Here is a 27,700-nt window from a genome sequence, read left to right as displayed (position 1 = left end):
AAAGAATTTACAGCTGTACCTCATTAAGAAAATGTCAGTCAGGTGATCAAGAGCGTGTTTTGTTACAGAAATTCCGCGTGGCTGCCACCTGCCAGGATCCCATTAGCCAATTTAAAGACCATGCCCTTCCTTAGAGACAAAGACCAGGTGTAAATGGGAGTGGAGGGTGGGGCAGGGGAGGTTGATTCAGGGCTTTGAAAGGCAAATTTCCCATTGCTTGGGCTAGACCGGACTTTTACAGTCTGGTTTAGCACAATCTCACCTTGTAGGTTTTGTTCTCCATTTTATTTGGGGGGGGGGGTGTAAATTAGGTTTGTTTATTTATTGGAAGCTGCACTTTTATTGTCATGCTCAACAGTTAGGGAATTTTTATATATGAAATGTTCAAATTAAGAAAACACAAATAATCTAACAATCAGTATATTTAAAAACAAATTTAGGTCAATATACACATAAATATTCAAGATTTACAATGTAGCTGTGGAATTCCCCAATCAGAATTTTTCACATATGTAACATTAATAAAAAGGATGTTACTAACCAGTAAGAAAACCCTAGATAGCTAATAAAGAACTCATACCCAGGTATAGAAACCTTACAACTCAATAATAACGAGACAAGCAATCCAACTTTTAAACGGGTAAAACATTTAAATAGACATATGAACAAAGGAAATACACAGATAACAAACAAGCTCAGGAAAAGATGCTCAACATCATTAGTCATTAGAGAAATGCAAATAAGTCACAATGAGGCACATACCTATCAGAATGGCTAAAATTGAAAGGACTGATAATATTAGTTGTTGGCAAGAACGCAGGGTAACTGGAATTCCGATTCACTGCTAGCAGAAATGCAAAATAGTATTTTCACTTTGGAAAACAGTATGGCAGTGTTTTATAAAGCTACACTTAATACTTACCACGACTTAGTAATTCCACTGCCAGGAAAAATAAAAACACACTGGCAAATGAAGACCTGGGCACAAAGGTTTACAGCAGCTTTATGCATAACGGCCCCAAAGTGGAAACAACACAAAGTTTCGTTAATAACCTGGTATCAATAAATTGGTATACACCCATACAATGCATTATAATCAATCAATAAAAAGATACTAAATACAACATAGACGAAACTGAAAAACATTATAATGAGTAAAATAATGTAACTTACACTTCAATCAACACTGCTTAAAAAATCTTTTTTTTTAAATCAATCTAATTTTCCACGTTAGGAAGGTAGAAGAAAAGCAAGTCAAACATAAAGTATAAGGAAGGCAATAATGAAAAGAGCAAGGTCAATAAAGTGGATAAACAACTGAGAAAAACAAAAGCTTTCTCTTTGCAAAGATCAACCTCAAGCTGACATGATCAAGAAAAAAAGAGAAGACCCAAATAACCAAATAAAAAAGGGGCTATCAGTCCGGATCCCACAGATGTCAAGAGACTAACAGGAGAATATTCTGTTCGACTTTTGCATCAATACACTCTACAACTTAGGTGAAATGGACAAATTCCTTGAAAGAAAAAAATTACCAAAGCTGACTTAAGAAATATAACAGATGAATAATCTTAAGTCTATTAAATAAATTGAATTCATAAATAAAAACTTTCCCAGGAAGAAAACTCCACGCCCAGTTTGCTTAACTGGTGAATTCTATCAGATATTTAAGGGAAAAAATAATACCAATCTTACACAAACTCTTTTTGAAAACTTCTTCATTTATTCTACCAGGCTAGCGTTTCCCTTATGTCAAAGTCAGAAAAAGAAATTACAAGAAAAAAAAATACAAGCCAATATTCTTCATGAATATTGACACAGAATTCTGTAACAAAGTATTAGCAAACTGAATCCAGGAATATAAACAATGAGTAATACATCATGACCAAGTAGGGTTTATTGCAGGAATACAAAGTTGGTTTAACACTCAAAAAGCAATGAAGTATAATTCCCTATATTTTCAAAATAAAGGAGAAAAATCATATGATCATCTTAATTGATGCAGAAAAAGCACGTGAAAAATCCAAACATTCATGATTAAAACTCTCAGTAAACCAGAAAAAAAAACCCTCTTCAAACTGATAATTTGTTAAAACAAACAAACAAACCTACAGCTAACATCATATTCAATGAAAAATGAACACTTTTCCCCCAAAGATCAGGAACAAGGCAAAGACCTGTGTTCTCACCACTTCTATTCAACACTGTCCTGGAGGTCTAGCCACTGCAGTAAGAAAAAGAAATTAAAGGCATACATACTGTGAGAAAGAAGACATGATGATTATGAACACAGAAATCCTAAAAATACATTTAAAAGCCGCTAGAATTTAATAAGTGAATTTAGTAAGGTCACAGGACGCATCGTCAATATATTAAAAAATCAACTATATTTTTATATACTAGTAACAAGTAAAATGAAACTTTAAAAATACCATTTATAATAGCTTCAAAACACATGAAATACTTAGTGACATATTTAACGAAGTATTGGTTAAGACCTATACACTGAAAACTACAAAAAACTGCTGAGAGAAAGTGAAGAGCTAAATAAACGGAGACATTTACTCCACTCATGGGCTGGCAGTCTCAATATTCAGATGTCATTTCTTGCCAAACTGATCTATACAAGTCAACACAGTCCCAATCAGAACCCCAGCATTGGGGAAATGCAAATTACCATCACAGTGAGACACTATCTCACACTCCAATGTTGGTAAGTACATAGAACAACGGGAACTTACACAATGCTGGTCAGTGTGTGATAGAACCACTTTAGAAAGTTTCTTAAAAAGTTAAAATTACATGTTGCCCATGACTCAGAAATTTCACTCTTAAGTGGAATTGAAGAGGAATGAAAAATACGAGCCAAAAAGCAGGATATGAGAAGGCTAAGAGCAGTCTTGCTCATAACAGCCAAAAGCTGGGAAGAGTTCAAATGCCCAACAACAGGGAAAATTATTATGTCATGTTCATACAACAGACATGGATTTAAAAACATGTTACCCGAAAGAAGCCAGAGACTATGAATACATATATAAGATTCCATTTATATGAAATTTAAGAACTGACAAAACTAATTTATAGTAAGGGAAATGAGAAAGCAAGTTTGGGCCCGTGGTAGGGGGCTAGGAATTGACCACATAGATGAAGAGGGGAATTCTCGGAATGCCAGAAATGTCTTTACTGGGGTTGTGGTTCCACAGGGATGTGTATCCATTTTGCAAAACTTATTAAGCTATACACTTCAAATCGGTACATTTTACTGTTTGTAATTTTATACCTCAGTAAAATGTATTTAAAAAGTAAAAACTAAAATAAAAAATAAATTGTCCTTGGTCTGCTCTGTCTAAAAGCTACCACATCGCAGTGGGGCAGGCTGAGGGGACATCCACAAGTCAGCTGAGCAACTACCAGCTGGCCCAGTTTTCCAAACCATCCCTCTAACTTCATAGACGACTTCAGTGGGTATTTCAGCCAGTCTTTAGATTCTTGCTTTGTTTTGTTTCATTTACTGGTATTGTTTCTTGCTGTATGAGTTGATGTGGAGATCCACCCCCCCCCACCCAAATTCGGTTCTTTTCTTTTCCTCTATCACCAAATTACACTTCTGTCTTTTCTCTCAAGAGTATAATTATTCCCAAGCATGAGGGACATTCCAGAAACAAACAACTATAAAAATGTTCCCAAGTATGACAAGGAACTATCATGCCACGAGCCAGATAAAGAAGAGCTTTGAGCTCCAGATGCAGATGAAATTCTCCCACCCTGACCACCGAAATGTCTACATCTTGGAAGTTATTATTTTTTTTCAGACTCAGCCCCAGGATTAACTGGCTGCAAATGAGCCAATTTCAAAACCATCTGCTCCATATATGGTTAAAACTTTACTACTAAGGCCTATCTGTGTAGTTTTCCTTCGGTACTAAGAGGAGCATGACTTCAAAGTTTTTGAAAAACCAGGATGTTGGGCAAGTTTTTAGGGTTGGCAGATCTCTGCCATGCCTCTTAGTAACCACAGCAAGTTTCTGCCTCATTGACACCACAAAGCAAGGGCACACACATGGTAAGAGAATACCACACACAACTCCGTGTGGTCTCCATCCCAAACACAAATGCCCAAATACTGAGCAGATACAGGCACCAAGACACAAGTTACTTTTCTGATGGAACAGTGAACACCAAAACTGTAACAAACAATTGTGCTGCATTTTCAAGACTAATAAGATCAAAGACGATGTCATAATCCCAGTAACAACAACAACCATGTAATTCAGTAAAATAATTCAGTTAGAAAAGAAGAAACACTTATCCAGAGGTTGGACTTGACACAAATGGACCCGTTAAGACAAGAATAAGCCTGGCAAAACCAAGTTCTTTGAATAGCTGAGAACTACAAAGCCCAAGCTTGGGCAAGGGCAGAGCAACAGAAGCCTTGATAGACACAAAAAAATGCCCTAAAAAGGCACCAGAAAGAAAATACTTTTACTACAAACACACACGTGTGAGACTACTTAGTAAACAGAGAACCAATATTTATTACCAGTAATTTCTGGAACCACCTTGCACTGCTTACCAGTAATAGTAAATGATGCTCCTAATGGTGACCTTCAGTCATCAGGAAACATCAAAGTGTGCTCAGTACTCCTTCCTAAAAACAGCAGCACGTGCAATGTGTCTATGAAGGTGGACAAAGAATGGCTATAACCTTCATCACTTCCCTACTTCACTTTTAAGTCCTCAGGCCGGTCCTATCCCGAGGTCAGGCGTGTGGAAGGCCCACTTCTAAGGGCAGTGTCCTGGCGTTAGGAACTCTACCCTAGTGTTCGCTCTCCTTAGAAATGGAAATGGTTCCAGACAGAATTTATGTCTATGTCCCAGACGTCTGCAGAACCACGACACAGATTAAATGATTTTTTTTTAAGTTTTCCAGCGTATTTCGAAAATGGGATTTCTCCTGTCATTATACAACTTCTTCCACAGAAAAAAAAAGTTCTTCCTGGGGTTACAGTAGGCTGAAAGCAATGAATCTTGTTTGGATCAGGAAAATGCACTTTACAGGTACAAGGTAAATGAGCTTCAAGTTCTGCACCCTCTTTAACAAGCAGCCTGTCTCACAGAAACCCGCCGAGTGGGGTCGGAGGCTGTGGCTGACGCCCGGGACCCCTTGAGACCGGCATCCCGCTTCGATCTGCTTGTGACCGTCAGCATTACTGGTGCCTTTATCCTGGGCAGCCCGAGACGGGCGAGGCGCGAGCGGCGCCCAACGCCAGGCCGGGCGGGGGGCGGCTGCAGGACACGGCCCCACACGGCCCCTCACGGGCCCTCACGGCCCCTCACGGCCCCTCACGGCCCCTCACCGGCTTGGGAGGCGGGACCGGAAGTGGCAGGGCGGGACCTCAGCAGCGCTCGCCCGCGGCTTCCGCTCCGCGTTTGTTTGTTCTTTAATGGAGGTAACTGGGGATTGAACCCAGGCCCTCATACATGCTGGGCATGCGCTCCACCACTGAGCTTTCCCCTCCCGCCTTGTAGGTTTCAGAGTTTTGCCCTCCCTACTCTTCACCTTCATAAGACAGCCCTGGCAAAGGGACGGAAGTCACAAAAGCGACGAGAAGCCACGCAGGGCAGAGTGAGTCACAGGTCACTGAGCTCTAGTCAGTTTTCAGTTCTTGAATTCCTTGGCCACGACAGGAATGTCACTATGAGAAAAACGACAAACAGGGGCAAGGGAGTGGGCGGTTAGGCCAGCCCACCCTCATGGAGGTTCCCTGCCTGCCTCAAAATTCCCTGGGAGCTGGGAGTGCTTGTTAAATTGCAGATTCTCGGTCCACACCCTGGATCTATGGACGCAGAATCTTTGGAGGGAAACTCAGGAATCTGCGTGTAAACAAACATCCTAGATGATAACTTGGTCCCCCGGGATCCATCCACCCGCCCCCAAGGAGCCTGATGCCCACTTTGAGAACTTGTTTTTCTTTTTCAGATTCCATTTCTCTTTTATTCATCCATGCCTTTTCATTAGTATTTAATGCCAATCATGTTGTATTTGACAGTCTCTAGAAAGTTTTCGACTTTTGAGCAATAGGCTTTGTGGGGAAGGATAAAAGGAATAAGCTTTCAACTCGCACAGTTGCCAATGGCAGAAAGTTCTCTGGATTCCGACACTTCATTTCCATTTTTTTTCCTCCAAAATTAGGTTTAGCAACTTTATTCCCAGATGGGAAGTAAGAGAATTAGAAGAGACGAAAAGCCGCCTTCCTGAGCACTGGAAGTTTCAAATGTCTGTGACCCAAAAGTAGGGCTGGGGAAGCAAATAATAAATAACAGCATAGGCTGCTTCCCTCATCATCGTCATCAACGTGACGTCACTTCAAGGGCCGTCGTCCTGGATTCCCACGGCTTTGTCAGGGATTCTTTCATTCCAAATAAGACAACCACTCCCCAGGACATCCTCAGCCCTGCCAGCCAGTTCAGTGTTACCATTATTTTGCACCCCGAAAAGATGGAAATGAATTAACTTACAAGGCTATTTTGATGTGAACATAATTTGTTTTCTAAGTATTTCAAATCTAAAATTTTACTGGGCTACCAGACCTAGAACTTAGGTCGTCTTTCTCTTGCAACCTGTCACCTATCTGATGGTGGATCCTGAGGTAGCGGCATGGGCGAGGCTTGAGGCATATTTCTATCGTATATACTCACAGCCTATTAGAAAAGTTCCATATGCAATTAATACAAGAAAATACGCAGGTTTTGAAAAGTAATGAAAGTAGGTCAGTGATTGCCTCGAGGTGGTGGGGTGCAGGGCAAAGGGATGATAAAGGGGCAGAGGAAACAATGGGTGATGATGGGTATGTCCACTATTGTAATTGTGGTGCCGGTGTCAAGTGTACAGGTATGTCAAAATGTATCACATTGTACAGTGCAGATGGGTAAAGTTTACGGTATGTCAAGTTATACCTCAGTAAAGGATTTAAAACAAGCTTGAAATGACTGAAAAAAGTTTCTGGCAACCACATTATTTCTTAAAAAACTGAATGCGAATAATTAAAGGGGGCAGGGATTGGTACCTAAGATAAAAGAAGCGGTACTTTTAGCATTATTCTGCCTTCAACAGTATTAAGTTGTTGCTTACCCTTTTTACTATAAGTGAGAAGAAACAGGTAGAACTCAAATAGAACTATACATTGGTTGCTGAAAACTTGATTTTCCTTTCCTCAAAATTGCCCTAATTCAGATTTATAAGGAAGATAGGAAATTTTTTTTTTGCAGAAAATAAAAGCATTCTTGTTTTATGTTTTTTCCCCCTACCCATCTGGAGATACTGAGGAACTAGTAATATGTAATTATGGGGTAATTTTTAATCCATGAACATTAAATAAAGTGTTCCACAGAAGCTAAATGCAGTGAGTGGTACCAATATCCCACTCTGCAAGTGTGCATAAATACTGCATATTTCATAAACTCTCCATTATACAGTACAAAAGAATAGATGTGAATCCCTGCCTCTCACTATGTTAGGACTAGAGGGAAAGAGAAAATGAATCAAGTAAGGAGAGTTATTTTGGAGAACAGAAGGATGCATATGACTGACAAGTCGGTAAGCTGGAAATCATGGGGTATTTTAAAGTAACCCATGAAACAGAATGACGTAATTAAAAAAAAAAGTAACAGCAAAACCTGAGAGTAAATTTGCACCCTGGATGGAAGCATACTGCCACCTGTAATCTGCCTTAACCACGGGGCTTCATGTGTTTAAGATGCTGGTTCATCACAGCAATTTGTAAATAATTCATTCTTCTTTAGATCTCACTTTGGAAGAATTAAAGCTAATCCTTTCTTAAACAATTTGCCATTTTCTCTAATAGCAAAGGCTTCAACAAAAGTTTTACAGTTCAGTCACAAACATATGCTCTTACAATTATGTATTACAGTTAAAGTCAGGTTTAACAGAATGGTTCATGCAATGTACAGTTTAAATGTATCAATTTTACGAAAGAAATTCAGTTAAAACTCAGAAGATCTAATCCTAGTTTGATCAGCAGTATTTCTAAATGATTGGGAAGCGTTTTGGAAAAAACAAAAACAAAAATAAAGAACCCCATACATTTTAATCTTAGCTCCAATGACATTTTTTCCATCTTTCCCCCAAAAGAGCATTTCTAGAGCACAAAACAGATTCATAATTGTTTAATTAGATACATTTTATATATCCTGAACATAATGGCTCCCATAGAAATAAATCTTTTGTACACAAACTTTATTTACTGTGCCACATTCATAATATACCAACTCGAGTCAAGTGCAAACATTTATTCCACCCCCTGGTGTCTGAGGAGCTCTGCTATCACAAACACTCCATTATCTGGATGATAGAGAACAAGATTAGACAAGATGGATAATTAAAATCCACAAGGTACTAACAAAATGTACATTCGATTATGATTATAAACTTGTCTCCAGCCACAGCTGTAATCAGAACTAAGCAAAATAGTTGGGTCATTTTCCTCTTTAACTGCCCCCAGTGCTCCTTAGGGTGGGATTTAATGTAATGATTATTTAGTGGAATAGCTGAAAGACATGGTGTCAGAATAATGAAGAGGTTTGGAAAATCGACAACCTGGCATCCCTGGTATTAAAAACTCCTTGGTTTCTACAACTGAGAATTCAACATTACTTATTAATTGTAAGTATGCTATGAATAAAGCCCTCTTTTAACTGGAAAAAAACAAACAACTCCTTGGTTTCTCTTACCAACATACATTCGGTAGTTTTGATGTCACATATAATTGATCTGTAGTATGAAAAGGTATCTCAAACGAGGTTTATTTTTACAACTGCTTGGAAATTATGGGGTGTTCTAAAGTAACTCATGAAAAATGACTTAATTAAAAAAAACTCAATAAAATTACAGCAAAATCCGAGACTAAATTTATACCCTGGGTAGCAGCATCAGAAGCAAAATAGTTTCTGGCCGGGCCCTATGTGTGGCGTGTGCTGTCGAGCTGTTCCATCTAGCCACAGCCACGGGACCATCGTCACTTCTTACTGCTTTCCTTCATGACCAGCTCAAAAAGATGAAGGAGCTTAGGAATAAATCACAGCGGAGGTATAAAGATATATTAAGCCCTCTTCTATCCTATGTTGTTTTAGGGTGGAAAAGTGCCTCCGAAATAAAGATTTACATAAAATTCTAAGAAATAAGTCAGATTTTATCAAGAATGATCTAACATATATTCTATCCTTTTGCTGTTTAAACCAGTCTCAAAAGCCCCAAGATTCTGCAGATGAAAATTCCAGAGTAAGTCTCACAATGCTATAATCACCAAATAAACAAAAAGTGAAAAAGAAACGGGGGATGAACCAACCAAAAGAATGTGGGTATGAACGTTCGATGAGGAGATTTGTGAATCAGGTCCAACAGAAGTGTTATCCCAAACTGAAATGATCACTTGAACCAGAAGTCTAATCAGGTTATCTGAATCTCAAAAGAGATTCTAACTCTGGGATATTATAAAGAATGTGGCAATTTTAATTAACTTGACATTCTTCTCATTCCCATCTCGAAATCCTAATCACAGTTTCAGGTTAGCTCTGACCAACATTCACCTACCTGACTTGTACCTTGAACTTAATAGGTAGTCAAGGTCCATTCTACTAGTTACTCTTTCTCAATCATAACCCAATGCTAGGTACAGTGGTGGCTTCCCTCATGGGTCCTGGGTCCTCTTGCAGCTGCCTTACTGGCATATCCATTGGTCACCTGGTGCCTCACCTTCCTACTTCCTTAGTACCTTTACTTTGCAGAGTTCTTTCCTTATTTTTAGGCTAAAATTTGGAGACTCTTCAGGGAAGTGCTAGTAAGTGCAGACCAGAACTACTGGAAATACTATTTAAAGCTTTACCAATTATGGGAGAACAGACTTTTCTGAGGAAGTCAACAGTCATTCAAGTCATTCAGTGAACAGAATTCTAATTGTATTTAAAATTAAAGACATGTATCTCAAGATGCAGACAAAAGGATGGCCAGATGAATGAGCAGAAAAAGACTCGACAATAAAGGGGAATTTTACTACCATGGGGAAGACAGCTGTAGAGTTAAAATGGAATGAAAGGCATTGAGACACCAAGGGAGGGTGTTGCTTACATGCTCAGAGCTGGCAATGGATTAGGGAGTTTCCTTGACAGTGAAATTTCATTCTACACCACTGCATACTGTACACAGAACATAAGGACTCAGATAAAAGGAGGAATGAGTTTCAGGATAGCTAAGACGTGCTCCACCTAGTGGAGACGTCAGAGTTTTCCTTATGCTCTCAGCCATTATTAGGAATGCTTTGAGGAGGAGAAACAATGCTAAAACCAACACCTTGTAACACAACGTAAATGTCAGTAACCTTGTTGTCAGAGTTTAAAATAACACTTAAAACCTGATGCTAAGAAACTAAGAATAAAAACCTAACTGAGAATAAAATATACATAATTTTATAATTCTCTAGGGAAATCTCTAAAGAGTTTTTTTTTTTTTAACTACATAGGCATTTATATAGTCATCTGCAGATAGAAACTCAGGAATACCAATGCAAGTTCCTACAAAAATAAAAGCCTCTGTCTATTAGTGAAGGAAAAAACAAATCCTGAAGTCTGCAAAACACATTTCTGCCCTTCCTCCTCTCCCTTTTTGTTGGGATGGATAAATTCCTTAATTAAGTTTTACCTCTCTGCCAATAGCAAGGTAAATGCTCAATATGTGGTCATGTATCATACAGAAACACCTGATGAAAACATGAAATATGATTTTGCATAGACCTCAATTAAACAATGCAAATAAGCTTTTCGTATTCTTGCTTCTGTTCCCAGGGGAATTCCAACAGTGCCAATGGGTTGGACACAGGATTGAGATGCGGGTTATACTGCTCTTCACTCAAAAATAGTTATGCTGTAATGCTCCTAAACCCACAGAGAAATTCCATATGCTTCTTGTTATTTCCTTCCAACGTTTTCACACTGATGCCAAGTGTTCAAACCAAATACAGGTATTGCCAAATAATAGGGCACACTGGGAGGTTAGGTGGAGAGGGATGGTTTATTAGCTGTATGTGGGACAGGAAATTGATGAGCAACATGAATACAGAGCTCTACTTAGCACACCTTTTCCTTCTTGACCTTCAGACACTCCATACAGTCACCAATATATCAAAGTAAAGCACATGTTGTTCACTTTTTTCAATCCATTTAAGTTAGTCTCATAATTCTTCTGATCCCAGGAAGCGAATCATGCCATGATTCAAAAGCTCTGTCCTTTACATAAACCTAGGAGCACACATTTAAAAAATGATTTATTGTACATCTTTGCATTTCTTAAGGCATGAACAATGGCGTACAGATGGAACAGGTTCTGAGAAGCATCATGTCCTTTTTGACAAGGCCAGCACAAGTACACCACATCAAACAGACACACTTGAAGTCTGAGCTGACCAATGCCGTGGCCCAGGAGCTCCTGCAAGGAGGGGATGGCGCTTCCGGAAAAGGGACCCAACACGTGGTTCACGCGCAGCTTTGCTTTAAACTCTCTGGATCAGCTTTAAGCACCAGTTACAGTTTGTTTTCCTTTACAAACTCTTCAGACTTTGGATTTTATATTCTGCTCCTTTTATTCTGCTTTTCAAGGAGGGTGCGGATTTTTTTTTTTTTTTAAGGAACATGGTTGCAGCAAAACAGAAAGGATCCGAAAGTGGTCAGGGGCCTTGTCTAATGCACTTCTGAAAGTCCATTATAAAGATGAATAGAAAAGCAAATGGCCGGTTTTCAGCCGACCCAGAAACCACGCGGAGCTCTAAGAAACATAATTGTGCATAGTTATTTATTCATTCAGAGCGTGATATGTTGGCTAGCTCTACATTCCCAGTTTACCAGAGAACAGGGCTGTCTACTTTGCTAAACCCAGGGTCCTTTCGCAGCTCCCAGTAGGTGTCATTAGAAACCCAGGCTTCTCTTTGATTGGCATCAATCACTTTTCTGTGAAGATACAGAAATCCTCATTAGACACAAATCACATTAGGTGACCTGATAGCTGGACACTCCCCTGTGCATAAGACGTGTACATACAAGCAGTACTTTGTAAGCCTGTTAGTATCCTATCTGCTGATTGATGATTTGACTATTTTGACCACAAATGAACTCATTTTTGCTGTTAAACGTTTGAAATGGAAGTGGGTAGGGTCACGGGGAGAGGGGCTTAAAGTGTAGGAATAAATCACCTCCAGGCAGGACTAGAAAATGAAGTGTCCCCAACAAAGCATGTACGAATATCATAACTAGAACTTCAGGCCCAGACTCACAAGAATTTTCTCTGCTTCACCTGTGGGGAAAATATGCAAGCTCAGTGGCTGTAAGAGCCTCTGCAGGGCGCAGGCCCAGTGAGTGCACTTTCAACAGCTAAAGGGCAAGACTGAGGTCCTGCTCCAGGGCAGCCATGAGACGGCAACTAGGAAGGATGCGAGGTTATTCCGAGCTGATCTGTCCTGGCTTTGGAGGGCAGCAGATGGATTTGGAAGCTACAGTTTAGTTTGTGTGATGTTTATATAATCCTGTAATAATCACCCATGATCACACCACAGAAGGATCAAATCTGAACGGATACCATCTCCAAATGATACAAATAAAATTAACATTAATGAAGCCAGAACGACCTTGTGGGCAGTGGGGTCCCATCGTATTTCTGAGTGAGGGATAAGTTTCTACCATTCTAAAGGGTGTAGCTGAAGGATAAAGAGGCAAGACCCTCACTCTTTACTGCTGCCCGTGAAAGAAAAGAGCTGTTAAGGAAAATTTATTTTTATGATTACGGACTTTTCACAAGATCAATATGAATCAATATTTTCACTGTCAAAACGAGCTACCAAAATTGGCTTAATTTCCCACCTCAGATTTCCCTGAACGTGAAACTATCCCTCATTTTCTTTTCACTTGAAGTTTTTTATTGCTTGTGGCGACCATTGGCAAAACTTGAACTTGTGATGGGAATAAACCGACTTACTTAAAAAATTTTGGTATATGTTCAAGGTTGTTTTCTTCCATGTACCGTCTTCGAGATCTCTGGAGTTCCTCTACTCTTTGCTTCTCAGCTGCTGCTGCTTCTAAATTTCCTTCTTCCAAAAATCTAAGCAGAAAGCAGTTTATCTTTGAATATATGATCCTCTTTTCTTAGAAAAATATCATCTCATTTATATAAACTTAAATTCTGGTTGCTGTGAACACACACAATGACCAGTGTAACACTCTGATCATGTCCTCTCACCCTTGCCCCAGGCCACATTCTCTCCGTCTGCCATCAATTAATATACTTCCTGTGTATGTGAACTGAATGTTTGTGTTCAGCAAGAAAATGGCAGGAGTTAAAGGTAACTGGTTGGCCCTGAAGACTTTTCTGTGCTATCTGGGATTCCAACGCAAGGTTTTCAGGACAACTGGAGAGTCTGGGGCTAGAACATCATGAAGTCCCTGGCTGTGCTCCTTTTCCATTTGGTCATAAAGCATTTGTTAAAGGCCACAGGATGGAGGATGACAACTGGCTGTTCTCCAGCTACTTTTGGAACAGACTGAGAGGGAAGGAGTTTTCCTGTTTTATTGGAGAGAGCAAAACTGGAGGAAAAAGAAAAGGTAACAGTTGGGGAAAATTACAAAAGGCCACAGAGAGGAAATGAATAGTAAATGAAATTCAGAAAGGGAATACTGAAGTCAAATTGAGAAAGGCAAAGCAGACCCAATGGTGATTTGCAAGTATTTAAATTTCAAAATGAGAGAAAAAAAAAACCCAGGAATACAATATGATACATGTTGTACAGGAAGCTTATTGATAAGTTTGAATGTCAACAGTGAGACTGCATGTTCTAGAGAAAGGGAGGGAAATACAAGAGAACTGAATGGTCAAACATTCAATACTGGGAACATTTTGGCAGAAGACAGATAGAGCCACCAAGTCACTGGAAATTGAAAACAATCTTGGATGAAATTTGTATGGCCTATAGAATTTCTGCAAAAATTCTGTAGGAATGTACAACAGTGAGTATAGAACTCTGTAAGAATAGTAATAAAAAAAAGAATCAGAAGGTATTAAAGGTACTGTATTTTGAATATATCTCACAAAAACATGTTGGGAAAAGTCCAGACTTTTACTCAAAGTATTTCTAGGTGTCTCTGTAACTTATCCTCTTATTGTTCACTGAAATGGATAAAGGGGATCAATTGTAATGGTAATGGACAGAAACTGAACTTCTGGTGTTGAGCAGGCTGTAGGGCAAACAGAAGTAGACATAAAATGCTATACATATGAAAATTATACAATATACTACATATATAGTTATAATTATATAATGTAATACCAAAGTTACAGCAATAAAAATTTTTTAAAAAGATACTTTATGTCACAGATTAATAGAAGTAAACAAGTACAAACACTGGGTGAGGAGTGATTTCATATTTAGGGAAGAGTTCAATAATCTGCAGACTTTTGGTAAATTTTGGGGGAGACTTTTTGTTAAAAAATATCTGTGTTGTTTTCTGTGGGGAAGTTGTATTAAGCCAGTCTTCTGTTATGCTCATACTCTGAGTACTCTTTTACCTAGGGTAGAAGACTCAACTACTACTGAGTAAGGGGATGAATGAATGAGTCAATGAATAAATAAATACATGATGGTGGTGAAAGTAAGCCCTGATGACTTCTGTAGCGCCATGCCATGATCTAGTGTTCATTTTAGACACCGCTGCCATGCTCACCTCTGATCTGGCCGGAATCGGGCATCTGTCGGTGGAAGGAGATCTTTTAGTACAGGATCTAACTCGTTGAGCTCAATAGCAAACCTTGTGAAGCCATAATAGAGCTCATAGTTGGTTGGCATGGAACCTAGAATGGGGCCAATGAACCACTGTGAGAAGTAAAGAGGCTTACAGGACATGCAGATGCTGACTTAAGCTGGGTGCTTAATTAACACTCACAGTAATATTAAATTTACAGTCATAAATATTAGATCATGAATTTTTTGAGTGAATTAAATTGGTTATATTTTGCTAGATGGTACACTTTATGTTGATTATCAGAACTGGTAGATTCATATAACTGATAAAATCCAGCCTTCAAAATAACACTTTGTACAAATAATAGTCTTCATTGGCTAAACTATACCATAACTTTTCTCTAAAATATCCAATTGGGTAACTAAATGCTAGGGTGGCTAACGATCAGCATTAAGATTTCCCAGAAACACAATTTACTTCCATTTAGAAAAGAAAAAAGATGCAGATCTAAATTAATGTTTATTGGCACTTTTAAACCAATTTCAAAGGCAGAATCTTTGTATACTCTGCTCATTAATGTGCTCCAAGCTCCAAGAACAAAGTCTGATGCTTAGTTAGTACTCAGTAACTGTCGAATGAATGAACTAACCACTCTACCACCGGCGAATTTCAGTACTCTCTGACGTCTCTTAGGAAACCAACAGCCAATTTTAAAGTTAGGGATTAACTGACAAAATCCCAGTGAAAATAAATGTCATGTGGAGACTTGTTTTATTGTACTTGATAATTAGTTACATGCTAGTGTTATCACCAGAACTCTTCTGATGTCTTTTATTAAATGTCAACATATTGCAGCTCTTTGCTGCTCAAGTAAAAAATCACTTATTCTGGGTAAATTATTGAATTTGTGGATTATGGATGTTTGTAGACCTTCCTTTGTTTTACTAAAACAGAGAGTAAATAACATGAGTAGGAATTTAAGTTTGTATATTTCAATCATTTGAATTCTTTAATAATTAAAGCTGGTTTTTGAAATGCGGGCATTAGAGAGATTTTTACATCAAGCCCAACCTCGGACCACATGTCAGATTTGGCCTCAATTTTACACCTTCTTATTATCAAATATTAGGACTTATTTAACTTACACAGTATGTGTAAGTGTAACTATAATTGCCTTAATCATCTATGTTTTTAATCTCACTACTGAAGAAAACGTATGGTGAACTGCATGGGATGATCCCAGAGGCAGGACCCACGTGCTGGTCTCACCTGGCCTCCAGATGCACTTTGCCGAGGGGGCCACACCGCAGTAAAGCCCTTCGTGCCACTTCCCAAACAGCCGGTGCACCACCTTCCCCTCCTGATCCATCACAACCCCCTGGACCTCATTCACATTAGAATTCCAGTAATTCACCTGGAAAAGCCAAACTCCAGTTAAAACACTTGCTCTCTTTAATAACACCCATCCTTATAGTTTCCGTAAGGAAAATGTTCTTAACCTTGAAGTTTGTCATTCAAACCACTTCCAGAAATCTATCTCAAGATGTTTTACACGGAGGGTGGCTTTCTAAGGGTTAGCTGGCTTCATTCTAAGGAAGCGATGATCCCACTCCACGCGAGAGCATGGGAGCACAGCATGAGAGGGCTCAGTGTCTACCTTAACCGAATATAATTTATAGGTTAGTCACTTCTTTCTCTGAGCCTCCTGTCTTGAATTTTGCTCATGGATTTTAATGACTTTCAACTGGCTACACTGTAGAAATAATTTGTAAAATACTTTTCACAGTATCTGTGAGTGGCTAAGTTTATCAGGAAGACCTGGTTCTAGCTCTCTTCCAGCCATGCTTCTCCCCAAGGGGTGCGAAGTCCGTAGGAAGTGATCCACCTGGATCCCATGGCCCCTGTTCTAGATCAGGCGCCAAGTATGCAGGATCCTAATTCCCTGTCCAAATGGCTCTAAGCTTATTCCACAGCTTGCACAGGCCTTTCCTTGGATTCATCCACCAAGTGTGTGAATCACTGGGCCTGAAGGGTGGCTGTTTGAAGGGGTGTGGACAGAGCTTGGATGTGTGGGCTGAACTGCCTCTGTGTGTGTGTGTGTGCATGGCCTCTTGCAATGCAGGGCAGAGCCGGAGTGGGGAAGTCTATGGGCCAGACTGGCTCTCCCGCACTGCCAGGTGTCCAGCCTGGAGCTCCCAAGTGTCCAACCTGGCTTTGCAGGTTTTGTTATGAAAAATACTTTTGTCAGGGTGAAAGGATAGGACATATTTTATTTGTCATCTTGTGGTCTTGATTTACATACTTAAATACTTACATAGACAGTATAGGGATTTCCATATTTTGTACTCCTGCCCTGAGCTCTATAAATATTTAGGGCAGGCCTAAATGGAAGTTTCTCAGAGTCTACAAAACTAAATGCACATGTTTACTGACATCATCCAGTTAGAGCAAAGAGTGATCCTGGCTCTTCAGTTTGAAGCCACTTAATGAGCCCATAAGAAAAAAAGGGGAAAAAAAGACAAATAGCTAACATCTTCTCTTGGTGATTACAGGTACTGCTTTCTGTTGAACTTATTCAAGATTATATATCATAGCAGCAGAGTTGGATAAGCTTATAGGGACTGGAAACTACCATCTACTGCGCGTCCTCAGAAAATGACAACTGCGTTTATATTTAGTTCCCTAAAACAAGATCTCTTGAATATGTTGTAATCAAGCAGGCATAGAAATAGAATATAAACCAGGAGACTTGTTAAAGGCAAGAAGTACTTTCTGGAATTTTACTTGATGCATTGATTAGCTGCTTAAAAAAGAAAATTCTTTAAAAAGAATGTTTTTCCTGTTGTAAGAAAAAATGATGGTGCCTTTTTTGACCTCTACATGGTCAGATGTCCGCATGCTTGGAGCAGCCCCAAGAGCTGGTTCTGCTTTCTTACCTAAAATGTCCATAAGGATCAAGGGTACAGGATGAACTCATTGCTGCTATTTAAGGTAATTGTTTTATTTCTTCCCTAGGAAGCATTTCATGTCTCTTTCTTTCGCTGTTGTAAGACATTATTTACCTTGACAAATGTGAGTTTGCAAATGCAAACACTGCTTTTGGTATTTCTAATGGTTACTTCTCCATAATGCTCTATCCATCTCCTCCCACTGAGAATGTTGTGTATGCATGTGGTGACTTTATTCCACACGTAGAAATCACCATACCTAGTGAAGAATAACAACACTGATTAAAAACAATGGTCACAATATATATATTCCTGTTTCTACCAATGAAAATATCCTTTGGCCAAAGCTTCCTTTTCCCTCATCTCCCTCTCATTTCTTTGTTGGAAGTTTCTATGTGGTCAAGGACATTTATGACATAAGTCATTCATTTAAGGAACATTTCAATGCTTTCTATGGGCCAGGGGCTAAAGCTACCAAATTGAATAGGGTCTGTTTCCTGTTCTCCTGTAGCCAATAGTAAGGAGGGGTAGATAGACATGTACGAGAGCATGGCAGGAGTGCCCTTAGATCTGCCTGAAATGTTGAAGACCTTCTAGAGGAGGCTGGGTTTGGGCTAAGCTTGAAGGTTGGATAGGAAGGTACTACAGGCTGGGAAAAGCAGAGACAAAGCCACAGAGACCAAAAGAGCATAACACATCTGGGGACCCACATGTGGCATGCTACAAGTGAGTGGGCGTGGTGGGAGGCAAGGCTGGATAGTGGGATGGGGTGGATCAGGGAAGGCCCTGAATGCACATCAGTGAGTCTGGATTTACCCTGCAAACAATGGGCCATCAAGGAAGGTTCCTGGGAAGAGAGAGGCACAGAGGCACAGTAGGGCAAGAGGTTAGGAAAGACTACTCTGAGGACATTGTTTCAAGCTGTGAGTTGAAGACAAATATGTGAAAAATTGAGAAAAGATCAATGAACATAGACGGCATAAATCTAATGCAAAGTGTGTAGGGTTACAGAGTTTCTGCCAAGGAATTAGACGACAGTTTCAAATCGCCTTTAAACTTGCACATTATGTATATGTACAAACAAAATGCTGTTTCAAAATAAAATGCTTCTGAGTTTCTAAAAAATTTATGAATGGTATGCTGTAGGTACTGTATATACCTGGGCAAACTCTTTCTCATGAGTTTGTAAATATTGAAAGTTTATTTTGTGGTCCTGGGAATTCCTCCCTCTCCCTACCTTCCTCTATATCCAATCTACCAGCGAATTCTGTCATTCAGATTGACAAAAACAAAACAGAACAAAATCAACCAAATGAAGAAAAAAAAAAGGAAAAGCAATCAAGCCTTTGGCCTCAATGAAAATGTCACTTAATTTTAATATGTATAGGCAATATCCTCTGGACAACAACCCTGAGAGGATTCCACTGCTTCCTCAATAAAATAACTTAGATATTAAAAATACTAGCTGGGTCTAAGATGAACTCAAGAGTGAAATTATAAATATATAGAAAAGAAATGGCTAAAAAGAGAAACTTTCACATAAAATCCAAACTAACATGGTGACCAGGACAGGTAGGTGTTGACTGATGAATGGAGGATGTGAAGAAATAAAAGGAATCTTTGATACACATGCTGAAGTTCTCATTTGCTTTTGTGGGGGTCCATTCTCAAAACTTTGAGGAAGTTAACAGAAGCATTGATCATACAGATAAATTGCTCCCTGGCACCTTCTAGAGTTTCAAATACACATTTCTGATGTAGAAAAGCAGATAAGAGACCAAGAGGAAGATGAGAGCAACCTACTTTGGAAGCATGACATTCAGGGTTCCAACTGGCAGGATTTCCATCGACTTCCCCCAGAACTTGTTTTTCCATCTGATATCTAAACGACATAAGGCAGAGGACAAGAAATACATATTGTATATCTAGTCATTTTACTCTAGAAATGTGATTTTATATTATACCTTGCATTTGACAAAGAACTTTTGAAATCACAATTGATTCTACATTGTTGTTTTAATATGACAAGTGCCTGAGGATGGCCCGAAGTGAAAAGATTAACTGTGAACCAAAAAAATCTGTGTTTCTCCATAATACATGCTCTGTATGTGTTTTCAACACATAAAATTAGGAAAGGCTTGGAATAATGTGTGTGTGCACATTCATATATACACATACATAGACTCTATTGTGCTTTAATATCTACACAAATATTAAGTTTTAACTAAATGGTGGAAATACTTTATATGTATATGTATATACATATATATGATGTATAGTAAAAATAATTGCAGATTGCAGTACCATTGATTTATATACACATGTATTTGAAGAGCTGCATGATTTGGGAAAACAGTAAAAAATGAAACAAAACAAAAAAACCCTATAAATACAGATAGGTTAAGATTTACGAGAAAGTAGGATTAATTTAAGGAACATGTTCCTGTGCTAGTTGTTAAAATACCACCCAGGGCCCAGCACTTTATATCACGTGATGGGTTTATGTTTTACTTGTGGACACTCAGGTATATCTGTGCATTTGTAATAACTGTTTGATCTCATTTTGATAAAACTAAGGGAGCTTAGTGCTAACTCCACAAAATTTCTGAATCTTTGTTATCAACAAGAAATGGTTTACTTTCTTATTCTGCAATAAAGTATAGTCACAGTGCTCTATCATTTTGTGTGTTTTTAGGTTGAGGAAGTGCATTGAGAAGAGTCATTTTGTGACCAGTAAAGCACCCTTCCAAATGTGAAGGAACTATTCACACTTAATGGTAAATTTTTCTAGAGGGGTTTTGAAACTTTTTATTCTAGGTGAGTTTGCAACATTCTAAGTGAACAATGGGTATTGCTGTCCCACAGGGCTTTGCTTTCTAAATAAATAATCCCATCTCCCAGATGACATGGTTTCTATTCAAATCAGGAAATCCAGTTTCTCAAACTGAACTCCACACCAATTACCAATACTCTCTGAGTTCTAAAAGTAGAAATCTAAACTGAGTACTGAGTCACCTTTGGAAACTAGAAACTTTTGTATAGGCTCATCAATTGGATTTTGAAGTTATAATTGAAATACAAACCTTGCCAAAACACAAAATTCTTGGATTCACAGTGACAGGCAGAAATGGGTGGATGATGGCTAACCTAATAGTTAAAAACAAAAAAGGCAATGACATCAGTGTTAAAACTTCCATAAATGATAATTTTTTACAACATATATTGGCTACCCTCAAATAAAACTACTCAACTCATCCATCTTTATTAATGAATTAGTCTCAAAATGTACAAGTAAACTACTGAATCTTTATCTTTTAAGACACTTCACACTTAAACACATTTAGAGGGGGCAATTATATAGATAAGCTAAGTGAATTTTCTATTAACTAGTATTATAACCCACCTCAGTCAGATGTTTACCAAAAAGCTCTTTGTATCATCCAACAGCCCTCCTATAGTTTCTACACAGAAACCTCACTGAGTCCAGTGGGACTTACCTGTTCTGAGAAAAATCGGAATCCTTTGTCCTCTCTAATGCATTCGTAAGTCTCCCCAAGGACAGGGTTGAATGGCTTACTTCCTGCTCTGAAATAGGTGGAGCAATATCCTGAAACTGCAAATGCAGCAATAAGAACCTGTTAAAACATTTAAGAAAGGAAAATAATATAGGAGAGACTACTTCCAGGTCTGTTTGTCCCCTGTTCCCCGAGATTTTATACACCCCTATCATTGGGTGCTGATTTGATGGCATTTGCGTTTTCTTTAATTTGCACAGACTCTTCACACACTCATGGGGATAAACAAATAAGTAGAAATGAGGTTAAACTCCTTGCTTGGGAACCAACAGGCAACCGAGGCCAAATATTCCTCAGTCATCTGCCTGCCCAATTTCCTGAGTATCAGAGTTCAAAGGTTCTGAAAGCCAGAGTGTAGGTTATGCCATTTGGACAGTTTTAGCACCACATGGAGTAGAACAAACAGGAGGTTACCTCCTCAGATGTAAGTCCCTGAAAAATGCACTCTCCTGGCATTCAGGAAGAGCTGATGAAACAAGGCTCGGCATGTCTTAAACCAGCAAGGAGCGTGAGACCTTTACTTTCTAACTTCAGAAACACTTGGAACCAAGAATCAGTCACAAAGTATGTATCTCTCAGTCGAGGTATCTGGAACTTTTTGGCCCTGCCTGGTTTGTGCAAACGGATTCCTCTCTTCCCTCTGCAGTGAGAGTATTAGGCAGCAACCAAACATGCCATCACAATGAACTCTGCCTCAGCCCAGGTCTAGGGTTGGCACATCCCCAAAGGGTGCTGCTCTGTTATCTACTACCATGCGCTCGTAGGGATTGTCCGTTTCCGAAGCCTTGTCCAGAAGCTCACTGTATTCCATTTCCTCGCAGAGATGCTGCAGAGTATTGAGTGGCTCGTTTAGCTCCACAGGCATGGAGACTTTAGACAGGTCTTTACCAATGTTGTTCCTCAAGATATTCCACAGGTTAATGTTACTGGTGTCAGGACAGGGCGCGGGCAGGCATGTCCGACGTCCGTTTCGGAAGGCTCCTCCCGTAAGCTCCCCGTTCAAGACTGGGAGAGGGAGAAAGATAAGAATCACAGTGACAGATATTTTGCTTTTCTGATTTCCCAAAATCTGGGAAGGAAAGAACCCTTTCAAATAATTCTGATTGTGATACATTTTTTTAAGCCTTCATTATACTCTCTCAAGAGTGAATGGAGTTATTTCAATACAAGGTTGCTCATTAAATGCACAAAACCTCAGTGTATAGCTGTTCAAACAAGGTGTTAAATATACTTAAGTATTATTTGAGAAAAGACAGTCAAATTTTTAAAAATTAAATATATTTAATATGAAAGACTCAAAATTTTGGTTTGGGCAAGAATTAAACATTTTCATTTAACCATCTACCTAACAAAATTTTCAACCATTTGCCTCAACAGATTATACAAAGACAAAATTCATTCAACAATCAGCTGCAAAAGGAACAATTAGTGAGCGGGTCAAAATGTTCCTCGAGTCATCAGCGGTGTAGATTGGCACGGAGACAGAACAACCTGAAAGCTCAAAGGATGCATACTTTGCCGAGAAATGTTGTCTGCAACACTGGTGTTGTCTTCAGATATGTTATCACTCACATCACTGATGTAGGACTCATCATCGGAAGCCTGAGGAAGGGAAGAACAGGGAGAGGATCAGAATTCTTGTTCACTCTTGAAAGTTCAGAAAAAGCAAACAATTAAAAACAACAGGATATTGCCCAAATGAGAAGCAGAGGTCATAGTATGAAATGTATTTGGGATACATGCAATGAGCAACTGAGAGTCTTCTGTGAGCCAGAATACAGGACTGCCAGAGAGCAGCCTTTTCTGTGAGTAGCCTCCTGTCTTAGTTGAGCTGTGAGGCTGGGGGAGGCCAGGACATAACCAGAAGTGTTTCAGTTCAACGCAGTAAGAATGTGCAAAAAAGGAAGCCCTGTGAATCCCCCTAGAGGAATCAGGAGAGGCTGCCTGGAGGAAGCAGTACTTGAACTGGGTGTTGGAGGATGCAGGAGTTGCCAGTTGTTAGAAAGGGGAGAAGCACAAGAGGAAGGGGTCTGCACAAAGGCAAGGACCGCAAGGGAAACATTTATTCTAGGAGCGCTAAGAAGTTGAGTGGCTGTAACAGGGTAGGGTGAACGAGAAGAGGTCCGACCTGAAGGGCTTTTCATGTGAACATAAAGGGTTCACACATAAACCTCTGAGTTATGAAATGCAAGGGAATGGCACAGTCATATTTAGTTCTCAGGTAGATCCTAGGCAGCTTTTTTAGGGAGGCCAGATAATAGGATACCACATAGATCCAGGTAAGAAATACTGACCGATTACACTGAGATGGCCACAGTAAGGATCGAGGGGTAAAGCTGCATTCGAGAGCCATGTTTGAAGTATTAACAGACAAAATTTGGCAGATGATTTGGGGTAGCTGGGAGAGATTTCAGGACACGGAGAAATCAAGAATTAAGCCACTCTCTACATGAGTAAAACATGGAACTAAAATGAAACCAAAGTTCACATAAGAATAAAATGAAGGGGCAACATATGTACTAAGGGGACTTAGAACAAATAAGAAAACAGAAGAAGTACCATAAAGCCATTCAGAGGAATGGGAAAACCAGTGTTTCTCCTAGAGGCAAGAAAGTTGTTGATACTTATTTACTTTCTTCAAAATGGAAATGTGCTATATTGTTTCTGAACATAAAAACAAAACATTCTTACTGTAAAAAATCAGAAATTACATGAGGGTAAACAAATGATATGAAAATCATCCATCCTATCACCTAAAAGAAATCACTTTTAACATTTGGTGAGTATTACCCTCAATTTCAAAATGCCTATGCAAACACATAGATACACCTGTCTTTAGATACTGAAAAGGGGGATTGGTTGACATGCTAATTCACAGTGTTCTGAGTATATTTCCATTCTCAAAAATATAGCTCTTTGTCTTTACTTGAAATGGCAACATATTTCATGAGATAGTTATAACCCAAGGAATTTAACCAGCACTCATGTGGCTTCCAATTTTTTATTATTTATAGACAATGTTTGGATGAACATCTTTGTATATATATTTCTGTAAATGTGTTTGGCAATTTCATTAAGACTTATTCCCAGAAGTGAAACTGCTGGGTCAGATGAGTCACTTTTAGGCTTTAGCTGTGTGTTGCCAAACTGCTCTCCTGACAGATTGTACTGCATTAAGTTGTTCTCACCAGCAGTGCATGAGAGCATGCATCTCTCACATCTGCTTAGACACTATGCATCCTCAATCCATATTAGGATCCATCTAACAGACATAAAAGATCTCTTTTTAAAGTTTGAATTTTATCTTAACTGAAATTGTTGTCTTTCACAGATTTTTCAGTTTGTCATATAAACTTCATTCTTTTCTAGTTTGCAATTTATTTCTTAAGGTTGTTTATGCTGTTTTGGGGGAGGCATATAAAAATTTTAAATTTGTATGTAATAAAAGCAATCAGCCTTTCCTTTAAGGTTTCTGGATTTATTGCTGATGTTTTCAAAATTAGAGTTAAGAAGAGTTCATATATTTAGGGAGACAGTATTATAGACAGAATGATTTTATGCATAAATGAATAATGGTAGTTTTGCTTTTGTACCCTGAGCAAGTCTATAAAGATGGCAAACTGAGAATGAAGTCTTTTTCTGATTTGTATTTTCCCACCGCAGCTGGCCTCCAGTTCCCACTGACTGCTATGAAGTGGAAGGTTTAAACCATCAGGATCATGAAAGTCACATTTCTGATAGAAATAAAAAGTAAATCAAACTCTTGTGTGTGATTTCTCCGAAAAAAGCTAATCAGATCCAATTACATTAGAGGAGACAAAAGCCTGCCCCAACCTAGTTCATGTTGCAGCGCATGTTTATTACATGAACATTTAGAAGCTACAGTCTATTCATCTTTAACTTTTCATCTTGCCCAAACTAATATACGGTAGAAATGGTCCAATATCCACGTCTGTGTAGAATATAAAAGAATTTTATGATGACAATGGGCCCTGATTAAGATCTATATTGTCATACGTGTGAGCAGTAGGAAACAAGGGAAAAAACAGAAACTTAGCTAGACTTGTCATCTTGCTTAACTAAGCACTTTTCTACCCAAGTGTTCACATCAAATACTCAAGATTCCTCAGTATTTTCCTTCACTCCTCTGTCTTTTAGCACTCACTCCCCACATTGATTTACTCATCGGGTTCTGAAATTTCTGTCACCTAAATACTCTCAATTACATACATTTTCCTATAGCTTCACTGCTGCTCCTCCAATTCAACCCTTCATCAGGGCCCCACCTAAATTACCCCATCAATCTCCGTAATGAGTCTTCCTGCCTCCTTTCCTGCCCCCTCGAGTCCATTTTCCATTGGGCAGCCTGATCAATCTTTCCAAAATGCAAATCTGATCATGTCCCTATACCTCAGTGTCCTTAGGAAAACAATCTAAACTCCTTAGCTGTCATACGAAGACTTGTAATCTGAGCTCTGCTCTCAGCTGCAGCCTCTTGCAACCTCTGTTCTGGAGCCTTCCAGAGGCCACCAGAGTGCTTCCTGGAGTTACCAGTTTGCTAAAGACACCCCATGTCCCATTCTGAAGCACGGAGAGTGACTTTCCTACAGCCCACACTGGAAAGAACTAAATTACACATCTGTTCCTTGTGACTGTATCTTACAGGTTTTTATAAAATGACTCTTTTTACTTAGATCTTCTCCCTTTATCATGACACTTGGTCTTAAGTATTTGAAGAGGCTGGACCAGGAGATAAACCCAAGTGACAGGCACCTCAATGCTCTCAATGTTACTAAGCAATTGTGTGTGCATGGGAGGGGGTTGTTGATGGATTCATTTGGACATGCTGAATTAGAAGTTCTGTGGAGCACCCAGGTGGCAATGTCTCACGGGCAGCTGGTAAGTGGATCCTGAGCTGACCCCTGCTCTGTCCCCAGACCTGCTTTCTCCTTGAGCTGCAGACTGAATACCCAAATGGCTGCCAGGTAACACCACTGAGAGGCCTGTTAAACTCACAGCCTCTTAAAGTGAATGTATTATCTCCATGTGCCTCTGTCCTCTACTACCTTGCCCCTTCCTCTGCCCCTGGATTCATTCACTCTTGCCCCAGGGGCAGCACAACCACCTTGCTTGGACTTGTGCAATAACCTGCTTCACACCGTCCTCATTTCAGTAGTGCCTGTGGCTGGTGCAAGTGGCAACTGGGCACCGGGTCAGATGTGCCCCCAAGAACAGAAATAGGGAAATTCGGTTGCTCTCAGAGAGGTACATTACAGTCATCAGATGATGGGTCAAGCCCAGATAATGTCCAGTCAAGTTTGTCTGACTGAACAAGGACAAAGAACTTGTCAGCTATGGGAGCCCAGAAAAGGGAGAGTCAGAAAAGAAAATGCTGGTAGGTAGCATGTCTCCAGCATGGTGGTCCCTGGGGGTGTGGAGACTAGCTCACAACACAAATTTCCCATTTGTGTGGCAGAGAATCCCTATAATGGAGACGAAAGTTTGGAGCTATTACACCCTGGCCCTCCCAGCTTTAAACTCACTCAGCTCACTTCTGCTCCTGTTCCTTCCCTGCTCACCAAACAACTGCCTGGCTAGAATCAGGCTTCCCAGGCAGATCTGACTACAAGGAAAGAGACATAATCAGCAAGCAATGATTATTTTGTCCATTTGATAACATCAATTACTATTATGAATAATTTAAACTATGAATGTGAGTCTCTGTGAATCTGTTAATTTATGACTTGGAATCTGAGAGGCAAGTGCCCAGCTGGGTGTGGTAACAAATTCAGTACCTGATACAAGAATTCTATCGTATCTTTTCTCTATTATAAAAGTTACATGTGTTCATTATTTCTTTCTATTTTTTACTTACTTTTGTTTCTAAAATCACTCATAATTTCCAACATCCAAAAAACAACTACTACTAATTGTCAGGCTGTTTCCTTCCAATCTACTTTCCATGCATATGGAAATAGCACTTAGCAACTCTTTCATCTCCTTTTTGTAAAAATGCAGTACAGATTTGCAATCTCAAATGACAAAACTCCTAAACAATTGTGTGGGGAAGAGTTTTGGCTGCTTCCCCTATGACAAAAAAAAAATTCATAGTGTACTTGACTAAATTTCAGTAAAAGAATTTCTGTAACCTGACTAAGGAAGAGATTTTTGTTTCCAAGACCTTCCCAAGATTCATGAGCACGGAAAGCAATCCAATAAGCTTTTATGGCAGCCAATGGTAATCTCCCCAAACCACAATTACCCAACTAGACATGTGAAAGACATTAGCCTATTAAGCTCAAATTCATGTCTCTGACAAAGGGGTGTGTGTGTGTGTGTGTGTGTGTGTGTGTATGCGTATGCACAAATATGAATGGTAATTTC

At 39.3% G+C, this 27,700-nt stretch overlaps 1 protein-coding gene and 2 long non-coding RNA genes across 6 annotated transcripts in view; 2 read left to right on the top strand and 1 right to left on the bottom strand.

Moving 5' to 3' along the window:
- Window positions 1–5,388: 5,388 nt before the first annotated feature.
- Window positions 5,389–6,590, top strand: LOC140696624 (uncharacterized). Its single transcript, XR_012073127.1, has 3 exons — window positions 5,389–5,450; window positions 5,530–5,626; window positions 6,194–6,590. It is a non-coding gene; the product is annotated as an uncharacterized lncRNA (long non-coding RNA).
- Window positions 6,591–11,843: 5,253 nt separating this feature from the next.
- OSBPL6 (oxysterol binding protein like 6) overlaps window positions 11,844–27,700 on the bottom strand; it is a 183,437-nt gene continuing 167,580 nt past the window's right edge. For all 4 annotated transcript variants that reach the window (XM_072961219.1, XM_072961221.1, XM_072961220.1 and 1 more), the window contains 10 exons: window positions 22,831–22,918; window positions 22,068–22,321; window positions 21,239–21,376; window positions 20,825–20,888; window positions 19,545–19,623; window positions 17,856–18,000; window positions 16,063–16,207; window positions 14,776–14,902; window positions 13,037–13,159; window positions 11,844–12,015 (listed from right to left, as the gene is read on the bottom strand). In XM_072961219.1, the coding sequence (XP_072817320.1) occupies window positions 11,907–12,015; window positions 13,037–13,159; window positions 14,776–14,902; window positions 16,063–16,207; window positions 17,856–18,000; window positions 19,545–19,623; window positions 20,825–20,888; window positions 21,239–21,376; window positions 22,068–22,321; window positions 22,831–22,918 (1,272 nt within the window). In that variant the 3' untranslated portion in view covers window positions 11,844–11,906. The remainder of the gene's footprint in view (window positions 12,016–13,036; window positions 13,160–14,775; window positions 14,903–16,062; window positions 16,208–17,855; window positions 18,001–19,544; window positions 19,624–20,824; window positions 20,889–21,238; window positions 21,377–22,067; window positions 22,322–22,830; window positions 22,919–27,700) is intronic.
- Window positions 17,682–22,940, top strand: LOC140696409 (uncharacterized). The gene is made up of 3 exons (XR_012072698.1): window positions 17,682–17,784; window positions 20,437–20,518; window positions 22,694–22,940. It is a non-coding gene; the product is annotated as an uncharacterized lncRNA (long non-coding RNA).

This window comes from Vicugna pacos, chromosome 5, assembly GCF_048564905.1.
Source record: "Vicugna pacos chromosome 5, VicPac4, whole genome shotgun sequence".
In the NCBI taxonomy this organism is placed as follows: Eukaryota; Metazoa; Chordata; class Mammalia; order Artiodactyla; family Camelidae; genus Vicugna; species Vicugna pacos.
Note: the sequence above shows the minus strand (reverse complement) of the source record. Positions and strands in the feature narration are given on the sequence as shown.